This window comes from Sinocyclocheilus grahami, unplaced genomic scaffold (genome assembly GCF_001515645.1).
Source record: "Sinocyclocheilus grahami isolate Dianchi unplaced genomic scaffold, SAMN03320097.WGS_v1.1 scaffold1566.1, whole genome shotgun sequence".
NCBI classification, from domain to species: domain Eukaryota; kingdom Metazoa; phylum Chordata; class Actinopteri; order Cypriniformes; family Cyprinidae; genus Sinocyclocheilus; species Sinocyclocheilus grahami.
Genome location: NW_015506745.1, coordinates 3,640 through 15,205, shown reverse-complemented (window position 1 = coordinate 15,205; position 11,566 = coordinate 3,640). Strand labels below are relative to the sequence as shown.

The 11,566-nt window shown below is 37.4% G+C and overlaps 1 protein-coding gene across 3 annotated transcripts in view; it reads left to right on the top strand.

The window, feature by feature from the left end:
• The window catches only part of LOC107571220 (metalloproteinase inhibitor 3-like), a 27,333-nt gene extending 16,288 nt beyond the window's left edge, over nt 1-11,045 (top strand). Inside the window, exons 1-4 of one of the 3 annotated variants that reach the window (XM_016257527.1) lie at nt 6,330-6,581; nt 7,121-7,197; nt 8,272-8,390; nt 10,544-11,045. In XM_016257527.1, the coding sequence (XP_016113013.1) occupies nt 6,458-6,581; nt 7,121-7,197; nt 8,272-8,390; nt 10,544-10,601 (378 nt within the window). In that variant the 5' untranslated portion in view covers nt 6,330-6,457 and the 3' untranslated portion in view covers nt 10,602-11,045. Of the gene's footprint in view, nt 1-6,329; nt 6,582-7,120; nt 7,198-8,271; nt 8,391-10,543 lie in introns of those variants that run through there. The other 2 variants (XM_016257525.1, XM_016257524.1) reach the window with 2 other exon arrangements.
• The last annotated feature ends 521 nt before the right edge of the window (nt 11,046-11,566 follow it).

Below are 11,566 nucleotides of genomic sequence, written 5' to 3'. Positions count from 1 at the left end.
CAGAATGAAAGCTGCAGCCCGCCGAGATTTCAGCAGCCTGAATGGCAACCCCCGCTGATACGCCGTCACACCAACGCCAGCTGTTTCTCGAACACTCGCGGAGATTCGTCCTGTAGAAGGCTCGGCTCCGAAGCGAAAAGCTGATGTGCGTTTGCACGCGCTCTCCTTTTATACCCGCGCTGCGGGGCGGGGTGCGCGTGGTGAAACATGCACGCCAACTGTCATTGGCTTGTTTAGTTAACACTCGAAGGTGATTGGGCTCTCGGGCGAGATCCCAATTCGTCAGTCACTGACGTAACGTAGAACGTGACTGACTGAATGGGAACACCACTGGCTTTAAATTACTACTTAACGAAATAAAAAAAATAAAAAACAAAAACTTTCATTATAATCATAATCCGTAAAGATGCACTTCTCTCTAAAGGCGTGTCTAATGATGAGATGGTAAGTCAAGGCTGATTTATACTCGACGCGTCCGTGCGCGGCAAATATGACGTCATTGCGTGGCGGTGTGCACGACATTTTTTGTAACTTTCCGCTTCCGAAGATGCACGAGTTCAAAGCGATCTAGCCGAACATGCACGTCTGTGCCGGCATTTGTGTGAAACAGAAGCAGTTTGATGTTAAGTTCAAACTCCACCAGGTGCAACTTTCAACGCTTTGAGGGAAAACAATGTAGAGTTTTTTTTTTGCATAGTTTGTCCAAGACTTTTTAATTGAAGTAGGCCTATTGACGGTACATTCCACAGGCCACAATCAACAACCTGATCAACTCTATGCGAAGGAGATGTGTTGCACTGCGTGAGGCAAATGGTGGTCACACCAGATACTGACTGGTTTTCGGACTCCCCGGACCCCCCCAGTACAGTAAAACTGCACATTTTAGAGTGGCCTTTTATTGTGGCCAGCCTAAGGCACACCTGTGCAATAATCATGCTGTCTAACAAGCATCTTGATATGCCACACGTGTGAGGTGGATGGATTATCTCGGCAAAGGAGAAGTGCTCACTAACACAGATTTAGACAGATTTGTGAACAATATTTGAGAGAAATAGGCCTTTTGTGTACATAGAAAAAGTCTTAGATCTTTGAGTTCAGCTCATGACAAATGGGGGCAAAAACAAAAGTGTTGCGTTTATAATTTTGTTCAGTGTAGATATCCAAATACAAGTAAACTATAGGGAACACAGTCATGTTTATATGTTTATATTTTGAGAGCTAAACAGCCATCTAGTGGTTACACGATAGTATTACAGATGATAAATGATGAATAAGTTAGAGATAAATATTTTAATAAATATTTTAGTAATATTTTGTAAAATCCTCTTAAATTACAACATGTTAAATAAAAAATTATTACTGTTGGTTCTGTTGGTTCAATTATTATTGAACCAAATTTGTGGTTAAAAAATGGATCAGTAGACAGGTGAAATTATGCATATATTAGGCTAGTGCAGATACTAGACCTTCTTTAAGTATCATCAAAATGACAATATAATATTACAATAAACTAATATATCATATAGTCTGTTAAGGAAGAGAAGGCAACTACACAGCTCAAAATTCAGTATGAACACATAGCCTAATGGTACACAACTTATAAAATATCATGTTTTAACTAAGTTGTTACTTTTTAATTTATTTTTTTACTCTATGTGTACGTTAAAAGTACCATTCCGACAGCAGGAACGATCCTGAACTAAATGAAGATTAATGTTTTGGGTATGATGTGTTTATTAGACCAATCAGATAAGAGTAACTGGAGTGTCAGTGAGAGCCTCATGTGATTGGCTACAAGAAGAAGGTGGCCCCGCCCTCTCCCTCCCCCTCGCAGAACTCAGTTAGTGAGAGAACAGTGCCAAAATTGTAAGCGCAGAGAAGAGAAAAACTTTTTGCCCCACATGCACAACAAGTCATTTAAACATTTCCAACAGTTAGTTTTGTACACACACAGATTGGTTATATGCAGTCAATCCGTTTTGCAGTTCTTTAAACTGTTGTTTTCGCTTGAAATCACTGTTCACAGGCTTGCAGTGCTTTTGACCATCTTTTGGCGAAAAAAACGTGCCAAAAGTGTAAGCGTGGAAACATGGAAGTCAGAAGCATGCAGATCATACGCTATTTATTTTGCGTTAGCATGAAGCTGCAGTTTCACAATACACGAATTACACTTACGAATAACAGTAAAATGCTGCAAATAATTTTTTCTTGCGCTTGAAACACGATTTACACCTTTACAAAGCTTCTCTTGCGCATGTAAATTTAATTTACGCTTACAGTCTTATGTACACTTCCACAAATATTACCCTGCGTATGCAAATCTTTTTGACGTCATTCTACCTTCATAAATATCTCCTTACTGTTTCCCCCTGACACATTTGTGGTAATTACTTTTGCCGATGCTTTGCGGCAAGCTTAAGCCTATTGCGTGCATTTGAACGCAGAACTGTTCAGCTGCGCTGACGGCACACACCGCATGCTGCGGGACACTAAACACCGTCGAGCCACTCTTGACAGTTGCGGTAGCACGGTCTCGTGTTGTTTCCACCAGCACGGCAATTTTTTTCATCACTAATTGATGGGTGTCTAAAATATAAAAATAAGGAGAAGCCTAAAACAGGCCCGAGGCCCGGCCCGCGTCTGAACTGTGATGTGAAAATTGGCCCAAAGCCCGGCCCGAGGGGCGTGAAAAAGTTGGGGCCCCATCGGGCCCCGGGCTGAAATGCAGGACTCTAGTTCGGGTACATCAGAAATATATGGAAAGCAGTTTTAGCTTCAAATATTTAAAGCATTACTCGTCGTAATTGCATTTTTACTAGTAACAATTCAATTAGAGAGCTCTCTAAATCTATTTTAACTAGTTATAAATACAATAAGAGAGCTCTCTAATTCAGTTCTTACTAGTAACAATTATGATTATAGAGCTCTCTAATTCAATTCTTACTAGTAAGAAATCTAGTTACAGAGCTCTACAATTGTATTCTTACTAGTAAAAGCTTGTATTTATTAGATGCAAAACAGATTTGCAACTACGCCCATTTGCCTTTCCAATTACACTTCAAAATAAAAGCCCCATAAGCATGAGTTGATAGCATTGGCATTGTGTCAGAATGACCGTAAGAGTGAGATGACAGTTTGGAAAGGTTTTGTTTTAATATTTGATCACTTCATTAATTCACACCTTTATATTATTATTAATATTATTGTTATTTCTTTATTTCAGACCCTTAGGTCCATATCACAAAAATTAAAATAAAGAGTAGTCTATAGTCTTGAAAATACTTTACCAGACAAAATATCACCTAATTTTGGTGTTTATTATGCACTGTAACATGCATGCAGAATTTGAGCTAGTACATATATAGGCTAATTAAAAGGTTAATTGTCACTCTTGACAAAATGTATTTTAAAATGTCTTTCTTTTTCTTTCTTTCTTTCTTTCTTTCTTTCTTTTCTTTCTTTTTGGTCAGACATTAGGGGGGAAAAAATCAATTGCGACATTATTTTGGGGTATTTTTTCGATAAGCTTAATAAGGTGATATTTTGCTGTGTGTGTTTTTGTGATGGAACCGTCATTTAACCGAAGCAAATACTCATACAGGGATATTTTTGCCCTCATAACTATAGTGGCATTCTAACTGCATTCTAACAGGCTTCATCATGCAGTAAATGCTTCTGTTAACAGTACAGGACCCAGTCTCAGCATTATTGTGTGAGTGGATAATGCGAATAAAGCCCTAGCAAAGCTTAACAAAAACAGGTATTTTACAACCAATAATTAAATATGCATATTGCTGAGAATACATTTATATGCATGTTTTCTGTGCAAGTGTGAATTCACCTTTAAAAATAACTTACAGTAGCTACATAGACTCCCTATATTTCTTCTCTGTAAAGCATACTCATTTTATAATGATTTTAATCAATATATAATAATACTTAATAGATCATTAGAGCCTCAGCGCTGCTATTCATCATTAAAAGCTGCTTGACTGAACAAGCTGCTTGAGTCCCCATTTTCTTTTTTTAAGATTGATTTATTCCTATAGGACAGTATGAGTGAATTTGGGGGAGGGGTGCGGGATGGGACTCAAACTCAGGACACCCGTAGCGCAACGGTGTTATCGACGGACTGCCCACAAGGCTATCGGGACAGACAGTCACCCGTTGTATGAATATGCATGAGGCGCAATTATCATAATGAGGTCGCGCTGAAAAGAGAGCTCTACAATGCAATTTTTACTAGAAATAATTACAATTAGAGAGCTCTCTAATTAAATTTGTACTAGTTAGAACTAAATTAGAGAGCTCTCTAATTCAAATACAGAGCTCTGCAATTAAGTATATCTTTAATTGTTTTTTTACTAGTAAAAATTTAATTATAGAGCTCTCTAATTGTAATACTAGTAAAATTTCAATTGTAGAGCTCTGTAATTAAAAATGAATGGAAGTCAGTGGAAACATATGACTAGTAAAAATGAATTTGTAGAGCTCTATTTGAAATTGTTACTAGTAAGAATTTAATTGTAGCGCTCTCTAATTGAATTGTTTCTAGTAAAAATGCAATTACGACGAGTAACACTGGGATTATTTTAAGATAAAACAGCTTGCCATACTAATAAGTTTCTCAGTTATGAGGAGAATAAGAAACTGGCTCTGATCTAGCACACATAGAACGATTTGACTGAAAATTGATCAGAAGAGATGAAAGAAAAATAGTGGTCATCTACGCAATTCAGAAAAAGAGGCGGCTTTTCTACATTGTTTTTTTTAAACTCTTTATACAGCAGTTATTGTTCATTCTAAATGTATTTTTCATGTAGAATAGGTGTTACATAAATACATGAAATGTAGAACATATTACAAAAGTGCGGAGTTAAACAGTTTTTATTTAAAATTTTCAATTACTTTTTTTAATATGTGCTTTATGAGTACTAATAAACAGCCAATATGCTAGAATTGTGCATGCTAATAAGCTACTAGTTCATAGTGCACAACAGACCCTATCTTGTGTTAAAACACTTTCATCATCCTCATGAATGTATGCTGGTTTACCTAAAGGCTGCGACACACACCAGTTTCTGTTCTGTGCTGATCACAATCGAATCCTTTCATTATAACATACAGAGCGTATACATGACAATGTTAATGTATTAATTGCGCAGTGTGAGATTCAGTGGTCATAACAGAACTTTGTGAGATCGCGATGAACAAAGAGTGACAGTTTTTTAGTGGTTAAAAAAGGGATACTTTTGAGGTTTTGTGCAAATATGACATGGGCTACAAAAAAAATCAACAACAACAAAAAAAAAAACAGTATACGCGATCTTATTCCTAAATGACGTGATTCTGCTATGTCTATTAAACCTTTGAAAACACAATCACATCGGAATATCGACTATTTGTACTAAGTTTAAATAGGAATTAGATGCTATTTACACTAAGTGAGAATAGCATCTTTTCTTAGTGATAAATGCTATTTGCACTAACAAACAAAGTCACAGCTGAGCCGCTGTGCATTTCCAGGCAAACACAGCGATGTTATTATGAATGAACCTGCGTTTTTAATGAGTCCAGTGAGCCCCATTCATAAAGATAATCACTTGCTTCGTTCCTGAATGAATCAGCTGTTCGGACGAATCAATTGAATGAATGACTCAGTGATAAAATCAGTCAGTTGCCGCCACCTGCTGGCAATTATAATTTCATGTTTAAAATATAATTTCAGTTATTTAATTAATTTCAATCTATCAATATTTCTATATTCAAATTTTTATATTTTAAACATTAATCTCATAACATTGTTATGAATTTAAAACATCCATGCCGGGGTTGTTCTGTGCCACCCCTGTAGTGCAAATTAATTTGGTTAATATTGATTTATTTTGTTTGGTAACTTACTCGAATTCTACTTGTTCTTATTCTGTTGTTACAAATTTTGGAAAAGCTCATAAATATAATTTTTTGAATTTGACATAAAGATGACTTGCTTTTAAAAAAGTTTTGAAAAAAATGCAATGACAAAGGTAAAAAACAAACAAACAAACAAACCAGAAAAATAAATATAAAAAACAATGCCCCTGTAAATCATTTTAAAACTTTCGATTATTGACTGAGTAATGTCACAGTCATCTGCTCCTTAAGAGCCATCAGAGGGCACTTTCTGCTAATTTAACTGAAATTAAGGGAGGGAAAGCTGCCAGTGTACCAAGCTGTGCTATGCATCATGCAGACAGTCCTGGCTCTGCCCATCATCACGTTCATGCAGACGCAGACGTGTTCAGTGAGAGGTGTGTAGCAAAGTTACGAACGCCATAAATTGGGACAGCCCACGCAGAGATGCCGTGACGTAATCGCACTTCAAATACGAACTTCGAGGTGCGCCGCAGCTAAAGCAAGCTGTATCTGGTCCAGAGCCTGAGTATATCGTTTAGTCTTGCGCTGTGAGAGTGAGAGTATGTCTGCTGCTGTGACTCTAGCGCTGCTGTTCTTCTTGTCTGTGGCACTGAACGAACAGGTGACCGAGGGCTGCAGGTGTTTACCAAAACACCCTCAACAGCAGTTCTGCGCGTCTGATATAGGTACGTCAAACACATGCATCGCTAATCAAACACGAACAGGTGCCGTATTCAAATCTGTAGATTGCACGCTGCTTTAAGATGTTATCTTCAGTTCATTTACATTAGTTCAGTGACTTGAATGATTGAACTGCACATTAGGTTTATGGAAAGTACGATGATGGAACCTTACATTTTTCTAAATTATAGTATAAGACAATATGTAACATTATTTATTTAAATCTGGTTAATTTTTTTCAGTAAGGAGCTCTTTTGTAGTGTTTAATGTGACAATTCACACAAAAATGAAAATTCTGTCATTTATTCACCCATGTTATTTAATACCTGTATGAGTTTTTCCACGTGTAACACAGGAAGATATTTTGAGAAATGTCTGTGTTTTTCAATGGGCTCCAGTGTTTGGTTCCCAACATTCTTTCAAGCATCTTATTTTGTGTTCAATCTTGGAAAACTTGAAATGCAAAATATGAAATGTTTTTGCTTTGGACAAATGTAATAAAATAATTAACTATTTTGTCACATCTGACTTTTTTACCAATTAGTGATTCGAGCTAAGGTCATTGGAACGGTGCCCAGCACTCTCCCTCAATTAACTGCATACAGAATCCAAACTATTCAGGTGAGAATGTAGGCTACATTTTCCAATACTAACAAGTGTGTGTGTATCTCAGGGGTGGTGAAGGTCGGTCCTGGAGAGCCGCAGCCCTGCAGAGTTTAGCTTTAACGCTAATCAAACACACCTGAACGAGCTAATCAAGGTCTGAAGGGTTACTAGAAAGCTACAAGCAGGCGAGTTTTAATTAGGCTTGGAGCTGAACTCTGCAGGACTGTGGCTCTCCAGGACCGACGTGTGTGAGAGAGAGAGAGAGAGACTGGAGCACAGAAGCAGTGTTAAGTCGCTGGGGGATATTTGTAGCAATAGCCAACAATTTTCTGCTGTAAAGTTGGGCACTTTAACATGGGGAGTCTATGGGACTGACTCCATTTGCAGCCAGCCTCTAGCGGCCAGTCGATGAACTGCAGTTTAAGTCACTTCCGTGTTGGCTTCACAAGAGAGAGCAGGAGGTTGCCGCTTGGTTGAAACTGAACACCCTGATTCCTGATGCTGGTTGTTAACATCAGTTGAGGCTGAAATATGCTACACAAATTAAATTGACAGATTTCACAGAAAATCACATTGTGTATTCAACTTCAATCTTTTTAGATTTCATCCAGTCTGAGAATGTCACAGTTTGATAATATTTGAGCTGATTTTAGAGCACATATCATGCATCTCTTAGCAACAAGACAGGTTTCTGCATGAGTTTGTGGTGTTTGGAATGAGTTCAGAGTCTGTTTGTTTGTGTATGACATCCAGTTTTTCCTCTGTAACATTTACAAAGTCAGCATAGCATATTTGATCTGTATTCCAGTCAGATTGATTAAGCATTACGCTCCTTTTTAATAGCTCAAAAACATACTTGAGACACTTCATTATTAAATAATTGACCAAAGACTAACCCTAAATCCTCAAAGAAAAACCTAATATTATCCAGGACCTAAAAGCAATAATGAATCTCAACAGAACACGAGGGTTCAATAAGTGAGGACATCTCTAGGTACGAAAAACGTTGTGTATACACAGTAAAATTAACTTTAACTGGTTAATTAATTGAGATGCATAAGGAAAAATATTATGTTTTTTCCACCTAAGGACCTGTCGAGGACGGCAGGGTCGTTCTTGATTTATGCAACCGTGTGGAGCCTTGGAACCAACTCTCCCGAATTCAAAAGATGTACCTCAGCAGGTATCAGAGAGGCTGTGTCTGTGAGGTAATAATCCAAATCATACTTTTACAATGATTCACCATAGTATAACTTACTCCGAGTTCAGTGCTGTTGAAATCCAGTGGCTTTCATTTTCACCCAACTAAGTTTTCTGCCATTCTGAATGTTGTCAAACACGTGCTCAAATCATTTTCAGAATCTTTTATAAAGATGTTTAATGCAAAAACAACTGTTTACTGCATATATGCATGTTCTTATGATTAAACTTGCTTGGTAGAGAAGGACCAAACTGTGCAGACCTTAAGAAACAAATAAGCTTCAAGAATCCAGAAGCCTAGAAAAAAACTTGGCTTTATAATTTCTACTTGCAGCCTTTTGTTTTTGCCTCTGACTGTTATCATTCATTTATTTGTAATCATTCATTTGTATTTTTTCAAGTTTAGGGTTGGAGCTAAACTCTGCAGGACCGAGTTTGGACAGCCCTGCCATAGACTGTATAAAACATGGACGTAGTGTCCGTGACGTCAGCCGTAGAGTTCCGTAGAGCCTTTTTGAAGCCCAAAGTGGGCAGAGCGGGCCGTCGTGTCACTCCCGGATAATCGATAAGGCGGGAGCAGGTTGCTGAAACCACGCCCCCCTAGCTCGACGGCAGTGTCAGCAGCGGCAATCCACCTGTCACTCAAGTGGCCACGCCCTTAATTATGCAGAACTTTAAGGCTTCATATAATTGAAACGGATGAGTTATAAAAAAAAAAATTCATCCCCCTCACAGTTGTCACGAAGGGCAAAATTAGCTATATAGCCAAATAATTTTTTGAACCACGCTGTAAACATGTTTTTTTTCTGCTGTAAAGTTGGGCATTTTAACATGGGGAGTCTATGGGATTGACTCCATTTGCAGCCAGCCTCTAGCGGCCAGTCGATGAACTGCAGTTTAAGTCACTTCCGTGTTGGCTTCACAAGAGAGAGCAGGAGGTTGCCGCTTGGTTGAAACTGAACACCCTGATTCCTGATGCTGGTTGTTAACATCAGTTGAGGCTGAAATATGCTACACAAATTAAATTGACAGATTTCACAGAAAATCACATTGTGTATTCAACTTCAATCTTTTTAGATTTCATCCAGTCTGAGAATGTCACAGTTTGATAATATTTGAGCTGATTTTAGAGCACATATCATGCATCTCTTAGCAACAAGACAGGTTTCTGCATGAGTTTGTGGTGTTTGGAATGAGTTCAGAGTCTGTTTGTTTGTGTATGACATCCAGTTTTTCCTCTGTAACATTTACAAAGTCAGCATAGCATATTTGATCTGTATTCCAGTCAGATTGATTAAGCATTACGCTCCTTTTTAATAGCTCAAAAACATACTTGAGACACTTCATTATTAAATAATTGACCAAAGACTAACCCTAAATCCTCAAAGAAAAACCTAATATTATCCAGGACCTAAAAGCAATAATGAATCTCAACAGAACACGAGGGTTCAATAAGTGAGGACATCTCTAGGTACGAAAAACGTTGTGTATATATACAGTAAAATTAACTTTAATTGTGTAATTGATTTGAGATGCATAAAGAAAAATATAATATATATATTTTTTTCCACCTAAGGACCTGTCGAGGACGGCAGGGTCGTTCTTGATTTATGCAACCGTGTGGAGCCTTGGAACCAACTCTCCCGAGTTCAAAAGATGTACCTCAGCAGGTATCAGAGAGGCTGTGTCTGTGAGGTAATAATCCAAATCATACTTTTACAATGATTCACCATAGTATAACTTACTCCGAGTTCAGTGCTGTTGAAATCCAGTGGCTTTCATTTTCACCCAACTAAGTTTTCTGCCATTCTGAATGTTGTCAAACACGTGCTCAAATCATTTTCAGAATCTTTTATAAAGATGTTTAATGCAAAAACAACTGTTTACTGCATATATGCATGTTCTTATGATTAAACTTGCTTGGTAGAGAAGGACCAAACTGTGCAGACCTTAAGAAATAAATAAGCTTCAAGAATCCAGAAGCCTAGAAAAAAACTTGGCTTTATAATTTCTACTTGCAGCCTTTTGTTTTTGCCTCTGACTGTTATCATTCATTTATTTGTAATCATTCATTTGTATTTTTTCAAGTATTAAAACAGTTGTTGTGGTGTTATTAGTATAGATATGAATTCAGTCATCTCTCAAACTGTGATCGCTACAGATCTCGCCCTGTACTGGAGCGTCCTGTTTTATCGAGATTCTTCAGAAAAAATGCCTGATAAGAGTCAATAATTCATTCAGTCTTGATGATGAAGAGGCTCTTCAGTCTATTTGCCTGCCAGGCAGTGGTGGCTTCTGCAGCTGGACAAAATTTCTTGAGTAACTACAAAAGCTCCTAAAAATGACGCCCTGAAGAACAAGTGCATCAGCCAATCGTCAGTGTGCATTTTTGCCCTTTTGTTCTCCAGAATGCTTAGAACATTTTGAAATGAATTTAAACAATTTAATGAAGCTTTGCAATGCTGTCAGCAAATACATACAAAACACTGTTTTCATGGAAATATGCAATCAACCATTAAACAATTTTGCATGTAAAAGCGTCTGTGTTTATTTAATCGGAAATTGTAAGCATTTATATACATTTGGATGTTCTTAGTGTCAAAAGCATTCTAGTATTGTTTTTTGCTTTTCTGTTCTGATGAACATTGAGTTAAAGGACATTTTAATTAAAAAAACTGCAATAACAAACCGCAACGTTTATGCCACAGAACCGCAGCCACACCAGACAGCAGGAAAAGTCTACTTCACTAGAAACAGCATATTAGCTTGTTTGCACAATGCAGAAAGCTGGTACAGATGGTAAAACTGCATTATAGAGGCGTTATATTGAAACGCAGTGAATATAAGCTGCATAGAATAGAGCGGGCGCTACTGAGACAGATTGAATCCGCTGAATGACAACAAATTAAAATAATGGATTCTTTTAGAAAAAACATGATCAGAAATCAATTTCTGCTTATTTCACTTAAAAGGCAAAACAACAAATTCTGTGTAAATATTGAAAATATCCAAATAGTATAAGCCTATTTTTTTTTCCCTTAAAACTATTTAAATGTAGTGATGTAGCAGGTGTCAGCAACACACGGAGAACACTCGGGTAAGTAGTCAATCACAACCGGCTTTATTTACTGCTGAGCAGAAGATGAAGATGACAAAAGCAGGAAAGTAACAACACTTCAGAGAA